The sequence below is a fragment of the Branchiostoma floridae genome, chromosome 7 (genome assembly GCF_000003815.2).
Source record: "Branchiostoma floridae strain S238N-H82 chromosome 7, Bfl_VNyyK, whole genome shotgun sequence".
NCBI classification, from domain to species: domain Eukaryota; kingdom Metazoa; phylum Chordata; class Leptocardii; order Amphioxiformes; family Branchiostomatidae; genus Branchiostoma; species Branchiostoma floridae.
In genome coordinates, this window is record NC_049985.1 from 3,941,126 (window position 1) to 3,960,445 (window position 19,320).

A 19,320-nucleotide genomic window follows, 5' to 3' on the forward strand; every position below is an offset into this window, starting at 1 on the left:
TTATGACATCCAGACCTCTGGCTGGTGCCGAGGAAGGGAGTATGCTGTGAAAGGGAATTTGCCGTGATAGCGATTTTGCTCCGTCGCTATCACGGCAAACTCCCTTTCCCGGCAGAAGAGAACCCAGCCAACGTTGAAAAGCGCGAACCAACGCCCCCCCCCCCCAATAAAAACCAGCCCGTTCGAAGACTGCAACGGAGTCTATTTATTTCTAACTTGGCCAAAGTCCCCTATTACCATTCCGCCAGGCGGGAGTCTGGTAGCGACTAACTAAGACTAGTCACTCGTCCGAGCCAACAATTGCTATTGTGCCTCTGGCTACAGGAAGCTACGGAAACGTTATGGAAATAGACACTACCGGAGCCAGCTCGCAGACAGCCAGCCAGGACAACATCTGGTACTCTGGTAAGTCATCTAGGAACTCAATCTGAAGCTTGCTTTTGTGATAACGCGGTTGTGATAACTTCGCCTTATTTGAATCAAAACACTTTTGAGTAACGCAGGCGCAAGTATGTGAGAAATCGATCGCTTTTTCACGCAATGCACTCTTAAACAACGCATCATCATCATCATCACCTTTCTTAGCAGCGACCTAGTTGCTGGCCAATCAACTCCTAGCTTAGGCCTGGGTCACAATTCCCAACCCGGGGCCCGGCCGGGTAGCTTTCTGGAATAAAAAATATTATAAGAAAGACAACAAAACACACATAACATAGAAAAAAATAGTCAGGAGCATAATTTCTATATATTCCTGGGTAGATACTTTTATTTTTCGTTTTCACAAACAGCCCGGCCGGGCCCCGGTTTGGAAATGTGACCCTAGCCTAACAGGGGAAGGGATATTTGAAGGTCATTCAGAATAAATCCATATAATCTGCATACATGTACATGAATACATGTTACCTCATACAGTCAGTGCAACTGAAAACAAGACGTAAAAGTTTAAAAGCTGATTTTTTCTGATCCCGTGTTCAGGTACCAGTGCCTCCCACCAGTTGGCCAGTAACGACCTGTCCCGCCTGAACAACTACAAGACCCAGATTTTTGAGGCCGCCAACGCCAGGAACATGGACGCCGCCGTCATCGCCGCCATCATCAGCCGCGAGTCTCGCGCAGGCGCAGCACTGGCCTCCGACGGAACAGGGGATCATGGGAACGGCTACGGGCTCATGCAGGTGGGGAGGGGGGCGTGATTGTGTTAGAAAAGTTGGGAAAACTTACATTAGCATTTCGGTAGATCGTAAAATTAGCAATTTCCTTTCATACAACCTGTACTGTCTTCTTTTGGAGCAGAACCCGAGGAAAAGGCAGAAAACCTCCCGTCGTAAACTGATTTCATGGTCAGCGCCGCCATTTTTAAAATTTGTACCTCGCTATCCAAACGAAAACGAGGATCCACTCAAAAACGAGGCTTCTGTGGAACCAGGCAGCCACTATCGTGGCAGCATGGTTTTACAATGTACTGTATCGGAAAGTGCAGACTGCTCTTCTGTAAAAACGCAGCCTACCGAGTCTTTGAAGAAAGGCAGCCTACTCTTTACCGTTGCGTTGATAAAGTCCCTCCCCAGACCTCAAACTAGTAGCAGTAACAACTTTGCTGACTTATAACATTTTTTTAAATATGTATTACCTTATCTCCTGTTTTAAATGGGCAGGTTCCCAGAACTATCGTAGAGTGGAATTTGTTATCATCAAGCACATCATCTTCTCTGGGTAGTTTTAAGGAACGCTTGCAGATAGATATGCAAAAGTTTTGTGTGTCACGGTCGTTCACTGTAATATAACCAGCTGCTGCCGCGCCGCGTGCCTGCGAAGCTGGTGTGTTGCGCCGGAGGGCGGTTATACCGGCTATATAGATACAGATACAGATGCCTTCAAGTACAGAGTTTATCAACCTGGGATTGAGGTGTTCGAAAATTCGTACTTTCCCAGGTGGACATCCGTTACCACACCCCTCAGGGCGGTCCCTACAGCACGACTCACATGAAGCAGGGAACCCAGATCCTCATCGACACCATCAACTGCGTCAAGCGCAACCACCCTGACTGGACCCTCAACATGGCCCTCAAGGGTAACCGTCTTTTTTTGAGTTTCGTTTTTAAGAAAATGATCGTATTAATTATCGTCTTCTTCGGTAATATTATTTTATCAAGAACGGAATGTTTAATCGCCGAAGTCATTGACATAACTTAGGGAGGAGCACAATGAAAGAGAGGTACGAGTATTGTAATCAGATTCTTTTTCATTTATTCATTTTGATGTGCGGCAGACTGCCTGACTTCAAAGCAGAAATGGATCCACGGAGCAATATGATACATGTACTGTACATGTACTTGGAGAATTCCCAGTCAGTGGTTTGGCTCTGGCCCAATGTTGTAGATAAGTAGAGATAAGTAGGATGACTCATTGCAAAGCCCACATAAGCTGTCAGGGTACCCATTTATAGCCTCCACAGATCCACCATGGAAAAATAGTAGAAATTGGCCAAATAAGACAGAAAACACGCCAGCGGAGCACAGTTTGCGACGTGTTTAAAAGGACTAAGTTTCCACCAGGCCAGCCAACACTCCTTAATCAATCAATTAACTTATACTAGGCTTTTATTACTAACTTGGACAAAGTGTCCTATTGGGCCAGGCGGGAGTCTGGTAGAGACTACTCATTTAGGGCTTGTTTCATAGATTTTTTTCCTCTTTGTATTTCCAGGCGGAATTTCCGGATACAATGCCGGGTGCGGTAACGTGCAGACGTACGCCGGGATGGACGGTGGCACCACCGGAGAAGATTACGCCAACGACGTCGTCGCGCGCGCCCAGTGGCTGAAGGGACAAGGCTTCTAGCTTTTAGGCGTCAAGAACATCAAATAGACCGGCAACTCATGAAAGGGAGATGATTGAATGATGAAATAAATTCATTATCTGAAGATGATTTAAGATGTCTTGCCATGCGTTGTTTTCGCTAAGTTGTTATTGAGTAACATATATATTGTACTTACAAAAAAAGCAAAATGTGAAGAACTTGATACCTCCGGGAGACCCCCGGTATCAACTGTTTATTTCCAGGGCCAGTCCGGTATCTAGAATTATTACTACAATTATTACTTTTTCTAAGGACAAAGGGCAACAGACAGTACATTTAGGTAAATACAAGTTAGACTAAGAAATACTCCGTAAGTGAAATGCGCATAGTTCATGTAAGCAATATGCAGTACTTTGATTTTCGGGACTACATATCCTAACCCGGTAAATTAGGGTTAATAAGGCAAAGGTTAAATGTGGGGTATATTTGCATACTAGTATTTACCAAGGAGGAATGTAATGTTACCTTAATTCATCTTTACCCCACGTTACCCTTTTGTGGCCAACATGCCCTACTTAATCATTTTCGTGCAGGCCGCGGATTGGATATTTGGCGTGGGCGGAATGAGGTTAATTGAGTGCCGAAGCTCATAAGCACAGAAAGGAGGATGAAGTCTTGCAAAGTTAATGGAGATGGCGTCATTACTTGGCATTAATAGCCACTTTGAGGCTTCAGATGCACTCTTTTCCGCTTCAGCTCTCTTCTGTGCATTCGTACTTTGTAAACGAAATTGGCTATTTGGCTGATCAATTCAGCACACTTTCATGAAGTCACGTATCACGATGTTACAATTTGTTTGCAAAATAAGTCATGGAAAAAATCAAGTAATGACGCTTGAAGTTTGGTTTCAAAGTAGATATTCCCACTGGTTCAATTACTACTCTCACTGTACAATATTATGTCATATTAATACTTCATTGATTTTGCTGTGTGTGCTACGGTGTGCATGACACAAACATTGTCAATTTTGATTCTTTATGATTGGGGTATGAATGTCCCGAGAGGGTTAATAAGATAAAAGTTGTTGCTGGTTCCGTAAGCCAACTGGGTAGGGTCTTTTGAAAGTACGCAAAGCGGAGGCGAATGCGAACAAAATTATTCAGGTAAAAGCATAATTATAAAGCCACTGTCCGTAAATGTGAGAAAATTTCCGCATGCAAGTAAGGGAAATCGATTGCTAGATGCATATCCTAGACGTTATCCGATAAATGCTGGCAAATGTGGGTAATATCGGACATAAACCTAGTAGCAAATGTAATAATCTACGATAAAATGTGTTTACGATAAATGTGACTTTTACTCGGCTTTGTAGTACATTTACCCCATGTGGCCAACATATCCCAACTAAACCCGTGCGTGTGCGTCGTGACTAGGCAATTAGGCGTGGGTGGAAGGAGATGAAATGTACGCCGAAGCTTTTAAGTACATCAAGGAGGGGGAAGCCTAGCAGCGTTAATATAATTAAAGGGTGTCTTATGACATCACAAGCCGCTGGGTTCAGCTTTATTTGCGCTTGATAAAACACTCTACTGCGCCTCGGGAGCTCTCTCCAGAGCACTCCTCTCCTTGCAGTATTGCGCAGAGGAATCTGGAAAAATCAAAACAGCATGTTAACTTCTCCTCCTCTTACATAAAGAAGCTGGGTACAGATTGGCCAGATTGTAAGCCTCACCGTCTAAAACTTGGCCTTCTCCTCCAACCTGTTAACAGACCAGAAGGGACTTGTGTTGTTTGTGTGGACCTTGTCAGTAAAGCGGTCTTCAACTGGAAACATACTGCGGATCAGAGATATGGATATGTGGAACGAATCCTTTACGAGCAACGAGACCGCTCCGGTGCTCTCTCGGTCTCCTGCGGAGCCGGCCTTCATCATCACCGTAGCCGTGCTGGCCATTGCCGGTAACCTCCTCGTGGTTGTAGTAACCTGCAGACGACAGACGTTCCCCTCCGCCAGCCGGCTCTTCATCGCCTCCATGGCGTGTTCGGACCTGCTGCTCGGCTCGACGTTCCCGGCGATGGTGGCGCCTGCCGAGGCCGGGCAGTGGGTGTTCTCGGACACAGCCGCTCAGGCCAGTGCCGTGATCGTGATGTCATCCATGGGGATAACGTACTCAGCTCTAGCAGGTAACATTTCCGTTTACATCTGACTGAGAACACCGAAGAGAGAGTAGAGCAACTAGGACTTCGCCTAGAAGAAATTGAACTCCGACTGTTTTTGCCATGCTTTTAGGCATTTTATCTATTGGTCTTTCTAATTTGGTGGTCATAATACCCCTGTCACATTTGGCGAAAATCGATCGGACGACGATTCTGCGGCAATCGCCCGTGCCTCGATTATAATAATAACTTTATTGTACAACAATTGTACAAGGTACAAAGTATAGCTTTTATGTGACAGGGACGGTTTTTAGGTGAAAAATACGCGCAACCCACTGTCGATCTTAAATATGGCCGATCTTCTATCGATACGCCCGAAGATCGTGGATAATGTGACAGGGGTATAAAGAATTCGTCATAAAATAGAACGTGCGGCCAAAATGCCCCAAACACGTCTAAAACAGCCGGAGCTGAACCTCTGCTTAGAGCTCTAGAGAGTAGCATTGGGGAGCTACGAGGGGGGTTCAATAAGTTCTTTGCCTCACCAAGAAATAACAAGCACAACTCAGATTTTCAGGCACAACTTCATAGTATGAAGTCTTTTATCAATATCCTCCAAATTTCAAATCATTGGAGTCATTACTTTCCAGGCATTCGTTTTTTCTAAATTAGAAGGTAAGTGGCGAGAAAAAAAGTTGTGTGAATTGTGATCAGACATGTGTTGGTCTAGTTTCCCATGCCATAAATTAACAAAAGACGTTGTCAAAATGTTTGATAATGATTCTCTTCCTATTTCAAGCAAAAAGAATTGGGTTTCTAACTTCCAGCAGCGCAAATTGACCCACACACTCAGGTCAGGTCAATTGTCCACGTTTTTTTCCTTCTCCCTCACCTAACGTTACTGGGTGTCGCCTGCAAAGTAATGATCACACTAATTTGAATTTTGGTACATATTTATATAAGACTTTATACTTGACATCTATGCTTCGAAATCTGAGCTGTGCTTATTTTTTCTCGGTAAAGTCGGGGACTTATTGATAACCCCACGTACATGTATAAAGTCTTATATAAATGTGTACCAAAATTCAAATTATTGTGATCATCATGTTGCAGGCGACACCCAGTAACGTTAGGTAAGGGATAACGAAAAAAAAAGGTGGACAATTGATCTGCAACCTGAGGTGTGAGGTCAAATTGTCTGATCACACTTCACCCTTCTTTTTCTCCCCACTTACCTTCTAATTTAGAAAAAACGAATGCCTGGAAAGTAATGACTCCAATGATTTGTAATTTGGAGGATATTGATAAAAGACTTCATACTATGAAGTTGTGCCTGAAAATCTGAGTTGTGCTTGTTATTTCTTGGTGAGGCAAAGAACTTATTGAACCCCCCTCGTAAGTAAAAGTGAACCACCGTCCATCTACAATGTGGGGAAAAGCTAAAATAACCTCTTTGCTTATATAAGATTTTCATATAGTGAATAATTTGTTTGCTGAGTAAGGCTATGCTGATTTGATTATATGAATGACACACTCTGGGAACCCCAAAAGTGATGTAACATTTGATCCATGTCAACATATCTTAACCAGGAAGGAAAGAATATGGTACTGTAATCTCCATATTGATCATATCATCATATTCTACAACGTTTTCTCATAGTTTTTGATTTGGACACCGTCATACAAAATACATCCATAGATCTCTTTCTTTCTCTGTATTCAGATTTTGCTATCCAGATATTATAATAAACTATAATGTAATGTCGTTGTCATTAGGTCTGAACCTGGACCGGTACTACGCTCTGATGAACAGTGGGGAGGGCATCTCTCGCAAGAAGGCGTGGATCTTTCTGATCTCAGCCTGGGTTGGGATTTACGCCTGGTATATCTTCTCTACAGTCTATGGGGTTCCGGTGTATTACGATCCAGTCATGGCCATGGCTACATATGATCTAAAGGCCCACGTATGGTTCACAACAGGCACGATTGTGCTATCATGTATTCCTCTTGTTGTTACCATGTATTGTGTTGAATAGGGCTGGGTACCGGTACAGAAAATTCACCACCAGGTCCGGTTCAGGTCCAAAGGATCAGGTCCAGGTCCGGACCTGAACCTGGACCTGATTCAGCATGACTCATACCAATGGTCCATTTCACTACATAGAAATTTGTTTGGTGGAGTATGAGGCTTACACTAACGTTTTAAAATCCTACAACGCTAACTGCACCTGTAAGATTGGCTGTAAAACTTGGTAGAAATTACTATAAACTCTACTCTACTTCACTCTTGTTATTTTCTTCCACCTGCAAGCGCCAAAACGAGTGAATGGCTGATAGAATAATCTGTTAATTTTCTAATCGGTCCAACATCCGGTCCACCTAATTTTTTTAGGTCCGGTTTTTCTGGACCGGTCCAATAAGAAAAACCGGTTTTGCACCGGTACGCTGTACCGATACCCAGCCCTAGTGTTGAACGAATCTTACGAGCACTGTGTGCTCTTCACGAGCCGCCGGCTGCTGCAGTTTTCTACATCAGCGTGAATGGTCCCGGTGTTGCATCTCAGAACTCCACTCCTCAACAACAACAACCAGCACCTCAAAACTACAACAGTGACCGCTCGCTTGCTAAGATTGTACTAATCTTAACCATAGTGCAAACTGCGATAACCTTGCCGTGCTTCTGTGCAATGCTGGCACGTCTGTTGGGTTATGATCTACCAACCTTCCTGTTCTGGTCCGTCTGGGTATCAACGGCCAACACTTTCCTGGACGTTGTGGTGTACAGTCTGTGTCAGCAATCATTCCGTACGGCTATGGCTGAGACAATGATGTTTGTCGCCTCCTCTCTGTACAACGTGTACCGCAGCAGAAACCGCGTACACGTGGACCAACAGAATATAGAAATGAGCACTCTGTAAGATTGGCAAGAGATTGTATTTTTTTGCAGATGTACATATATACCATGATTGATTATGTAATAAAATGTATGATTATTGATTTTTAATGTCGTCTTTCGGACTTTCGGATTAGTGCAGCGAGTCATTTCATCTGAAGAAGGTCGGAGTGTTCGGCCGAATTTATGGTGAGTCCCTTTTAGTGTTGGAACAAAGTTTAAACTTTTTCAATATGGCATTTACCAACACAGATAAGCTTTCATTCGAACTCGTTTGATTTTTACATCAACGACTAGTTCTACCACCTTTGAACACCTGCTACTCTGGCATTTGCAACCATCTTTCCATCCGGCGTCTTGTGTGGTGTAACTGTTAGAGCGTTCGGCTCGGAACCTAGAGGTCCCGAGTTCGATCCCCGCCGTGCCCCCGGCGTTGGGCCTCTGGGAAAGGTACTAGTACTTTACACGACCTTTCTCACTTCACCCAGGTGTATAAATAGGTACCTGACTTTGGTCGGGGAGGTAAAATAAAAGGTCTACCTTTACTTTCTGTCTGTGTATGGACACTGTTAATATAAGTTACTAGCTTGAGCGCAGTGCCACATCAAAAGGAAAATAGAAGAAAAACATTTTGCGGGCTGTTACCGGGGATAGAACAGATGTCGCCGGAATGAGGAGATCATAGACTAACATCATCGCTGCGAACAGCCGACTTATTTCTGCCTTATAATTATGTAATCAGTACAGAGGCCCGAAGCATTTGATCAGCTCATGACAAGGTACTCCAAGTTAATTGTTTGCAAGTCCCCTTGATTACTTGAAATGAGTAATAATGACTCTCTGACGTACGAGGCACCGGATTCTGGTTAGCAAATTATGCAATTCTGCTGAGCACAATATCGCATTTCTGATAATGTTTTGCTTGCTTTGGCGTTGTTTTCCAACGCTTGGAATGTGAGAAAATGACGCAGATATGTTGGAAATTACAAATGTCAACCTAACTTGAGATCTTAACGTTCAGAAAGGTCACTGTAGCGCAGCTATCTTCACGACATACGGATACGAATACATATGTCGCACCAGGAGAATGTCTACCGTCATTGCGTCAAACTATTCTAAAATAAAAAAAAAGGACTCCAAACACTTGAAACAATATTTATCATCTTATTCAAATCTCATAATCAATCATCCAATTTTTTTCAGCAGACTCTTCGTCATGCTTGACTGGCAGATAGAGTGCTCAGTTGTAGCCGTTCCTCTTCAGCCACTGCGCGCGCGCGACCACGTCATTCCCGTAGTCATCCCCGGTAGTACCGATGTCCATCCCGTTGTAGGTCTGCACGTTACCGCACCCGGCGTTGTACCCGGAGATTCCGCCTGAAAATACAAACAAGTGCGGAGCATTTACCACTGAATATCAATCAAGAGCCCAAGTCTGAAAGTCTAGTACCAAAATGATTTTTTTTTCAGTAATTAGTAGTTTCGACTTATTCTTTTACTTTCGCGAAGATTTTTAAAAAAATCAAGGATCCAAAATTGACAAGGTAATCTACAATTCTATTTTACCTTGAACTAAAATTCGTAGTACACGTGTTTTTTGTCAATGCTTATAAGTATTTAAAAAGGGAGTGCCAGAATCCAAGGACAAGGAATATACGGGGTTTGTGAGATCCCGAGACGGGGGCCGATACCGACTGCCGGACATTGTTGATCCGTCACTTCCGGTCAGGTCACGTGACATAACTTTCGGTCATTTCAACATGACAAGAGACAGAGGAAAGTCCGAAAGCTTGTTGGTAAGCGCCTTGCTTTGAGTACGGATACGCCTATAAGTGTTGATTTAAATGTTTGCTAGACTCGAGGAACAATCTGAGCTTTTAAGATACTTCGGCCCTGGTGACGTGGATGCTGCAACAGCAACATTGCCACGCCACTATCACGGGCGGGCCACGTGCAGGGTGACCAACCAGAAACCAGGAAATACGCGTGCATTAAAAACTGCGTGTGTTCCCGCCAAAACTTTTTCTTTGTCGGTTGATGATGTGTCGGATCACTAATGAATAGGTGAGCTAAGCTAGTATAGTAACAACTATGCATTTCTTCACGGTAAATGTGGAATCTAGACCAACCTTTGAGGGCCATCTCGGTGCTCCAGCCAGGGTGGTTGCGCTTGACGCAGTTGATGGTATCGATGAGGATCTGGGTTCCCTGCTTGATGTGAGTCGTGGTGTACGGACCGCCCTGGGGGGTGTGGTAACGGATGTCCACCTACAGAGGGGGGGGGGGGGGCGGAAAGAAAGAAGGTCGGCAGAAGTTTACTTATTGTCCTGCTTTTGCAACTGAGTGGGAGGTATGATAAAGTATCTTGAATATACACACACACGCAAGCACACGGACGCCCACATACACATACACAAGCGCGCGCACACACACACACACAGAAATACACACACATGCACACACATAAAACACACACTCACACACACAAGTACACACACAAGTACACACACAAGCACACACACACACACACACAAGTTCACAAACACACACACATGCACACACACACACACACACACAAGCAAGCGTGCTGCACTCCTTGCTCTAGCAGAACATGCAGGAACTGCACTGTTTCCTCTGTTACCTAAACCAACGAGGTTTAAAATAGACACAGACACACAGGCCATTAACAATACTTTATTCTTTATTCTAGGCTAAAAGAAAAGTTACAAAATGAATTTCGGTCTCAAAAACAACCGCTCCACCGCCACTCCCCCACCACACGATGGTGAGCAATTGATACCATGACCACACACACACACACACACACACACACACACACACACACACACACACACACACACACACACACACACACACCTGCATGAGCCCGTATCCGTTCCCATTATCCCCTGTTCCGTCCGAGGCCAGTGCTGCGCCTGCGCGGGACTCACGGCTGATGATGGCGGCGATGACGGCGGGGTCCATGTTCTTGGCGCTGGCGGCGTTATAGATCTTCGATTTGTAGGTGTTCAGGCGGTTGAGGTCTGTCCTGGCCATCTGCTGGGAGGCACTGGTACCTGAACAGGATCAGGATCAAAGAAAAACAGCCTTTGAAACTATGGTAAGAATTTCTAATGTCCTCCTCTGCAGAGGAGGACATCAGGCATAAGCAAATTCACGGTTTTGAGTATGCATGTGTAGCGATAAGAATTGTGGGGGATATGTCAAAGGTGAAGGTGTGTTGGTGGTTTGTTTTGGAGCCTTCACCTTTGACATATTACCCACAATTCCTGTCGACGCACATGCGTACTCGGAAGTGCGAAAGTGCTTATTCTGATTGCCCTAATTTGAAATGCCTTCTCCTGTAAGCTAGATGCTGATTGGCCAGTCCTTACTGGTACTAGGTACCTAAGGCAGGTTCATTTGTTATTGACCAGTTAGCTTGTAACCTGTTGGTGTTGAAGTTTTGTCTTTTGTCTGTTGCGTGCTGTCTGTTTTAAAGCAATCTTCCACAGCTCACACTGGTACATGTACTATTTTTTAAAAGTTTACCTAGTACTTGTATATTTTGTCATACAGTACTTATAGATAGACGGGAAATTACTACAATTCTATGGGACTTGGATTTAATCATTTTCTTCTTAATGTGCAATAAATTCTTTGTCATTGTTATAGTTATTGTTATAGTCATTTATCTGAGACAGAAATCACTCTAACCTCCGTAGCCGATGCCGTCCTGGCTGGCGGTCTGTGCGCTGGCACCGGTAGTGTCCACCGCCATGATGTTTCCATAGTTTCCTGCAATAAGTGGCACAACAGCATTCAGGTGATGTAGAGATTATTCTTAGCCTCTACCAGGCTCTTAGCCTCTACCAGGCTCTTAGCCTCTACCAGGCTCTTAGCCCCTACCAGGCTCTTAGCCTCTACCAGGCTCTTAGCCTCTACCAGGCTCTTAGCCCCTACCAGGCACTTAGCCTCTATCAGACTATTAGCTTCTACCAGGCTCTTTAATAGCCTCTATCAGGCTCTTAGCCCCTACCAGGGTCTTAGCCTCTACCAGGCTTTTAGCCTCTACCAGGCTCTTAGCCCCTACCAGGCTCTTAGCCCCTACCAGGCTCTTAGCCTCTATCAGACTATTAGCTTCTACCAGGCTCTTTAATAGCCTCTATCAGGGTCTTAGCCTCTACCAGGCTCTTAGCCCCTACCAAGCTCTTAGCCTCTACCAGGCTTTTAGCCTCTACCAGGCTCTTAGCCCCTACCAGGCTCTTAGCCTCTACCAGGCTCTTAGCCTCTACCAGGCTTTTAGCCTCTACAAGGTTCTTAGCCTCTACCAGGCTCTTAGCCTCTACCAGGGTCTTAGCCTCTACAAGGTCCTTAGCCTCTACCAGGCTCTTAGCCTCTACCAGGCTCTTAGCCTCTACCAGGCTCTTAGCCCCTACCAAGCTCTTAGCCTCTACCAGGCTTTTAGCCTCTACCAGGCTCTTAGCCTCTACCAGGCTAGGATTCCCGAGCGTACTGACTCTGTGTGTCCACTTTCTACTGTTAGACCACCGATCGGTGGAGCCTGGTAGAGGCTAATTATCCTATCATCAAGCCTTGAATGAGCACTAAACTCCGGAAAGGGGTGCTTACGTGCACATGATGACTGAACAGTCGGTGTTAGCTGATAAACTGGTAGTGCACTGTCAACCAACCAAACAATCAACCAAACAGCCAGCAAATTCATCAATTAAACACATTGTTTCATACTTATAGTAGTAGTAAATTGTATGAAAAAAATCGCTCACCTGATGCGGCAGCGACTGCCACAAAGGCCGAGAGCACAACGAACAGCATCTAAAGAAGAAAAAAAATACCGCGAGACATGATCAAAGCTAAATAAAACAAGACAGCTTAGTTTTGCACGACACATGCGCGAAGAATGCAACCAGTTTGAACTCTTACGACACAATCGTACGACGCATGTGGCTGCCCATTTATTGAGAAAGAAAAAAAGATCGTGGGTGGCACGGTACCTTGTCTCTGTAGTCTCGCTCGCGTTCTGTGATACTTCAGGTAGAGAGGGGTACTGACTGGACGTCCCGTGTCACCAGGTACTACTTATAACCACCAGACATCTGCACAACTCCGGAAACTTCCCACGATAAACACGGAATTTGCTGATGCCCCGTAAGATACTCCGCTTCGCAAATAACAAAATTGCAGATCGTTCTAATTAAAACTCTAAACATTTTGACCCACTGAAAAGAAGCTATAAAAGATTTTGACATAATAGATTTCTACTTTGGACAAGTCATGTTTTGTATCTCATGCCTTGGTCATTCTTTCTTTCTTTTTCACGTTGGCGTTATAATCATACTTGTCATCATATTTTTATAATGACCTTTGGTAGCAGTCACCTTCAACCTACATGTAGGTGTAATACATCATGACATGTGACAATCCCTGCATGACAGATATAGGAAATATATCAAAGAAAGGTTTAGACATTAGAAATTCCTCCATTGATTGTAAAAGCCTCCAATAACTGTAAGAAATTTATCCCATACTACAACTTCTGTATTAGCTAGATAATCGTTAAGTAATAGAACTGTAGTTATGTAGATGCCATACTTTGTACCCCGTACAATTGTTGTGCAATAAAAATATTCTATGTAATGTGTCAAGGACACTGCCACAGGTGGCATACAGTCGCGTGTCAAGCAGAAGCCACGGTATGTAAATTTTGTGGATGACGTACTTTGCATGCCCCCAATCTACTATGGGATCGATAGTGCAAAAGACAAAATGGGTACTACATTTTGTTATGAAGAAATATTCATTTTTCATATATTTTGAGAGGATTTAGTTTATAATTCATGTTAATTCGACAGCGAATTCTGGAAAAAGAAATGCACTACAAATGGTAACAAAAAGGGTCCTACCCTACATATTGGAACAGTCACGTCTAAAGGGTCTCTTATGTAATACGGGGTATTCCGTTTCGCCAGTAACGTTACGGCTCGACCACGGGTAGGATCTTGGATTAAAATTTTGGATTAAAATTCAATACGAAACTTCCTATGTACCAAAGAACAAATGTGAATTGTTGGAAATTCTACAAAGGAATTCACACGTATAGTATCAAGGGGTCTATGCGTCATGAAGGAATTTCCAAGTTTGTGTGGGCTATTAAGAAGTTTTTTTCCAGTATTATTCGTTACGTTTATCTGAGTAATAGTAATAGAATAATGTCGATGATGATGTTTATCATCCTCAGCAAACAATGACACGCGTATTACAGTGTTTGCAGTACACATACACATATCTAATAGCTGACATATTCAAATATCAGAAACATTCCAAAATACAGATATCGTGGGACGTTTCCGGAAACGGGCAGGTGTGAGGTCAAAGGTCTGCTTTTATGTCAACTGAGATTAACCCTGGATGTCAATCACGAGTTGGTCAACCAATGACGGTACAGCATTTATCGGTTTGACCAATGAAAGAGAGGCTGCATGTCCTTCAAGAATATTTTATCTGTGTGCGCTTCGTACGTTCTTATCTATTTATATAATACAACAACAAAAATGTACCACTGCCTATCTGATAAGGCGCTACTTCAGACTTGTCTCTAACAGACTCCTGCCTGGCCGAATAGAAATAGGGGACGTTGGCCAGGTTAGGAATTAAAAAAAAGCTTTAGCAGTAGCAGTTAATTGGCCTTGGAGTAAACTGACCGGCCGGCGATGACTGGTAGCTGAATAGACTGCACAAGACCGAATGAAATCCCATGGCAACTTATTGGTCCCTATTCAGCCAAATTCTCCTCTTTTTTCATCCAGCTGACACGTCTGCTTGGAGACTAAATTCAGACATTGAAGACGTGATGTGGCAATCAATTTTTGTGGGACACCAACAGATGTAGCCAACTGATCGATAAAGCTACTTTATAACGTTATGTAACGTGAACACACAATAAGCCCCCTAACACTCGCGCAAGCAGCAAGGTAACCGATAGGCAATCTACAAGGTAACCTATCTCTAATGTTCTGAGTACTGGTTTATGTTACCCGTTCCTTGTCTCAAAATTATCAATGTGATTGAAACATGTATGCTGCAGGGTAATAATTTACAGAATTACCTAAAATTCAATAGTCCCATGTCCTGAACGCCTTAATATTGTGTCCAGCAGAAAAGTACTTTACAAGAATTTTCTCATTTCACACAAAATGAGTACGTCCCTCTGATAGTACTTTATTTTTCAAAACGATGTAAATATCTGGAGAAAAGAATTTACTTTCAACATAGTTGAGAACTAATTATGAAAATGTGCATGTAATAGTGTGGTTACTATATAGGCATTTCTATTCATACATATTCTTTCAACACTCACCGTTTATCATTTTCACCAGATGCTGTTTCTGGTGATGTTAGTGTTGGCCGGAGGCGCCTTTGCCCGTAAGTGGACCCGTTCCTTTTTGCACAAAGCCTGAATATTAAATTGGGGGCGGACATTTTGGAGACGTAACAAAAACATTATTTCAGTAGATACATTCGCTCATTCGCTAGCAGATGAAGAAATGGCTAACGTCTATCTTGACAGGCTGCGTCTGACTCATCGTTGTGAAGAACTTTGTGGTTTCCGTATGTAATGTTGCCTATGTGTTGGCCAATATGTTGTCAGCAGCCCGCCGCTGTAACAACACACGATGTTGACTTTACTTCTTTCACTTATATGATAACGAACAGGCTATAGCTGCTTATATTTTAATAATTTATAACGAAACACATTTTATGTCAAACTGTTCCCTCTATAATCACGAAAGAAAAGAGCTGTTCAAACTTCCTCACATTCATTGACAAAAAGAAAACAGTTCTCCTTCTAACATCACAAAACCCACACATAGTAGAAAAGGTGGGATCTTTCGTATCCCACTGTCTTCGAAAAAGGAGTCAAACCTAATAAACTAGGATCTATCTAGAGTTAGCTTTTAGTTTTTACTAGCTTTAGACTAGAGTAGACACTTGTGATATTGTTCTGTACATGTACACTGTTTGAATATTTTATGTTACCTGCAATTAGCCCACGGGCAAGAATTTGCAATAAACTTGATTTATCACGGTGTTAACTTTACTTTGATTTCTGTCACTGTTACTGTTAGTTCCTGTCACTGTGGACGATATCGCTCCGCCGGTAGACAGGAGCCCCTGCATCGGCAATGGGTACTGCCCGGGGTCTCACTACACAGGGGCCAGCTGTGTGGAGGGGTACTGCGAGTGCTCCAGCAGCGAGAACTACCAGCAGTACACGTGTCTGCGTGAGTAAACATCATGCCTGTATGATACCATGCAAAAGTTTTTCAAAGGGGAATCTATTCTAGCCGAGAATTTGGTAAGATTCGCCAAGAACAAAGTTTAAAATGCATGGTAAAAATTGAAGATACGTTATCACCTCGATGCCGGATTGGTTTCAATTGCATTATTCGCAGATTGAGAAAAAGGTCAGTCTTTTACATTAATTCAACAAACTGTACAGCCATATTTGGGCTTTTATTACACGCTTTGAATCAATGCTTGTTTTGTACCAATCCGCCTTTCCCAACCAAATGTAGGCTTTACAAAATCAGGTCCACATTTATCACAAATAGTTACCTGCAACGTTCACGTTTATCCGCGGGGTAACCTTAACACGTTATTTGGGTATATCAAGTCAACGGACGGTGGTTTTACACAACAACATTTCGAAAATGTTGCAACAACGGATATATGTCACCCCGTGGATAAAGGTGAACTACCTTTACTTATTGTGTCTGTTTCTCACAAACAGCGGTTGTCGGGAGCTGTGCGATACGTCGCAGCTCTCCCACAGCTCAAGCCGCAGCGTTCCAGAGTTCCCTGCCCAGAGAGACCTACAGCTGCGTGGCCGATGACAACAGCCTGTATGACGTACACGTGCTGGGGGTGTACGAGGGAGTCGGGCAGACATGGTAGGGAGAAACAAAATATTTTCCGATTTTCCTGGGCTGACCCATTTTCTCATTCTACCATGGATTCGACTCTGTGTCGTGTGTGCAAATTTGATACAAGCAGAGAGTAGAGTGAGCAAATATGTAGCCATTGTTTTCAAAACTTTGCTTTATTCAGTATCACTAAAATCGACCAGGTTCAGTTGAAAACATTCTGACATAACAAGACATGGAATTCAGCTCAAGTTGGTCAAAACCAAGGCAAAGACTAAAGCAAAACTGCATGACAAATGGCAATGCTTAGTTGGTCCACCCAAACAACCAATAACCAATAGTTAGCAAATCTTAAACAGTAACGACCCTAGGTTATTTTTCAACCGGAAGTCTTTGTAATTCAACTACTGCCATTACCTGACATATGGAAATTGTAACATGCGTTACCAATAACGAAGCAGACGAAGGCCAAAGACAGACAGGTAGTACCGTTGTCTTTTAGCTAATATGGCGTCACCGTCGTACTAGACATTGACATCGGAAAGTAACCACATGTTTGTCAAATTCTAGGCCATTCCAACAGGACCCCGTAGCGGCGGCTGAGATGGACGTTCACGTCAGCGCAGGGAAAGACTACGGCAAACCTCTGGTCCTGGTGTTGAGCTCGTACGAGCCGGTCAACTGGGTGCTCCATCTACCGGCTGACGTGGAAGTGCAGGAAGTTCTTCTGGTAGGAAACAATTTTTAAGGGAATTTTGAGGACCAGTTGCTTGTCTCCTTGCTATAGCTGAGCATGTAAGATCGGTGTACGTAGAGTATATATATATATATATATATATATATACATACTCTCTAGGTTCCGATCCCAACGCCATACACGAAGCCAATGGTATACATACATACATGTACACACGTATATACACACACAATGCCCCCATGCGGCTTTGTAAAGTAATGCAGCAGAATTTCTGGTTTTGATATCTCGTGTTCTGGACATGCTATGTTCGTAATTTTATGGTGTTATATAGCTCTTGGTACAGGGTAAGTGGTGTAGGTTTGGGTGCGCGAGTGGCTTTCTTTCAACAGGAGGGGCCATTTGTATCTAATACTAATAAGTTGAGACATTTTTATTCTAGATAAGACTTTAATAGTCCATTGAATAACTTGTTGAAAACGAAACAGCACTGGTCAAATGACGCTTTGGTCAACATATTTTTCTCACAATACATAAAAGAAATATTACAATAAAACTGAGTGTGTAAACGATATCGTTGGCAGGTTGCTTATCATCTCGACCAGAGTAACGTGACTGTGCGGAGTGGTTCTGTGAACAACGTGCAGCGCCTGTCAGTTCACACAGGGGGCGCTCCTGCGTGTGCGTACGGCATTGACGACGGCGGGTGTAACACTGTCGGGATGCTGACGTACGTCGGGGGACTGTTTGGGCCCGTCTCGTCATTCACGGGCACATACAGTGCAGAACGATGGGACTTAAACATAGGTATGTAACGTTACACGTGTAATGCTAATTAATGGTTTCCCTTCCAAATGGATAATGTTGTACAACGTAGAGCGAAGCGTGCAAGATTCAGTGAGATGTTTAGAGGTTTTGTAAATGTCTTGATGGATCGGGAGATTCATATTGGTTATTTCTCTTTCATAATGGGGATGATTTAGACGATGATGACCACCTGTAATCAATAACATGTGTCTTAATTAAGGTTATCGTCTTAACCAGCCTTACTTCACTCACAAGAAACCCAAAGGTGCATGTTACTTGGCAGGTATGGTATTAAATTCTACAATCGTACTTGACAGTGGAAAAGCAGTTATCAACATAGAGCAATAGACTTTGCGACAGGCAAACTGGTCGTTATCTATTTTTTTTTTCATCCCAAAATATCAATTATCAATAAGAGTATAAGCCTGAGGATAAGCCGGAACTGGAAGGACAATACTCAACTTACAGAGAGAATACCTGCAGTTTGTGCATGCTCTTGCAAGGCTAGCAAATGTTTCGTTCTTTTTTGCATCTTGTATCATCAGGGATGCACGTGCACGGAGATGAGAACGGAAATGTCGTCGCTGTCGTCAGTGGCTGAAGAGATGTGGTATCCATATCTAGTCTCTCTGGGATCAAGTAAAACGTAAAATCGTCATTTGTAATGACGACAAAATTAATGATGATACATGAGCTTTGAATAAAATAAATATTCAATACTTTCTCGAGCGCCTCTGTGTTTATCTGTCTTGGTTCATTTGTATACAAACATAAGAACAGCCAGATAGTTTTCACAGATTGTATTACGCAAACTGACTATACATTTTGTATTGACTTATCATATAAAGTGCTGTTGCCTAAAGTTTAGTGACACAGTCAAACTTTCGAAACTTTAATACAAACGAAGGTATTGTCAATGGAGGTGCGAGAAATTACTAGGATTTCATAGAGATGATTACAGGAATTTGGAAGTTAATTTAAGATAAATACAGGAATTTGGAAGTTGATTTAAGATAAACAATGAA

The 19,320-nt window shown here is 43.1% G+C and overlaps 4 protein-coding genes across 5 annotated transcripts in view; 3 read left to right on the forward strand and 1 right to left on the reverse strand.

Moving 5' to 3' along the window:
* Positions 1-2,928, forward strand: part of LOC118419614 (lysozyme g-like) — a 5,696-nt gene extending 2,768 nt beyond the window's left edge. Inside the window, exons 5-8 of the mRNA XM_035826079.1 lie at positions 325-405; positions 976-1,175; positions 1,933-2,071; positions 2,707-2,928. Coding sequence (XP_035681972.1) covers positions 325-405; positions 976-1,175; positions 1,933-2,071; positions 2,707-2,840 — 554 coding nt within the window. The 3' untranslated portion in view covers positions 2,841-2,928. The remainder of the gene's footprint in view (positions 1-324; positions 406-975; positions 1,176-1,932; positions 2,072-2,706) is intronic.
* Positions 2,929-4,649: 1,721 nt separating this feature from the next.
* LOC118419313 (trace amine-associated receptor 7d-like) lies at positions 4,650-7,874 on the forward strand. The gene is made up of 3 exons (XM_035825673.1): positions 4,650-4,983; positions 6,733-6,920; positions 7,464-7,874. The coding sequence occupies exons 1-3, from the start codon at positions 4,650-4,652 to the stop codon at positions 7,872-7,874; spliced, it is 933 nt and encodes a 310-aa protein (XP_035681566.1).
* Positions 7,875-8,993: 1,119 nt separating this feature from the next.
* LOC118419616 (lysozyme g-like) lies at positions 8,994-13,000 on the reverse strand. Its single transcript, XM_035826083.1, has 6 exons — positions 12,865-13,000; positions 12,637-12,685; positions 11,567-11,647; positions 10,727-10,926; positions 9,979-10,117; positions 8,994-9,226 (listed from the first exon to the last, which is right to left on the reverse strand). The coding sequence occupies exons 2-6, from the start codon at positions 12,683-12,685 to the stop codon at positions 9,090-9,092; spliced, it is 606 nt and encodes a 201-aa protein (XP_035681976.1). The 5' UTR covers positions 12,865-13,000; the 3' UTR covers positions 8,994-9,089.
* Positions 10,814-18,947, forward strand: LOC118419615. Of its 2 annotated transcripts, none has more exons than XM_035826080.1 (7): positions 10,814-10,970; positions 15,247-15,292; positions 15,997-16,152; positions 16,662-16,821; positions 17,365-17,524; positions 18,073-18,295; positions 18,841-18,947. In XM_035826080.1, the coding sequence occupies exons 1-7, from the start codon at positions 10,968-10,970 to the stop codon at positions 18,894-18,896; spliced, it is 804 nt and encodes a 267-aa protein (XP_035681973.1). In that variant the 5' UTR covers positions 10,814-10,967; the 3' UTR covers positions 18,897-18,947. The 2 variants fall into 2 exon arrangements, with proteins under 2 accessions (XP_035681973.1, XP_035681975.1); XM_035826082.1 differs by lacking the exon at positions 10,814-10,970 and adding an exon at positions 14,783-14,864.
* Positions 18,948-19,320: the final 373 nt, after the last annotated feature.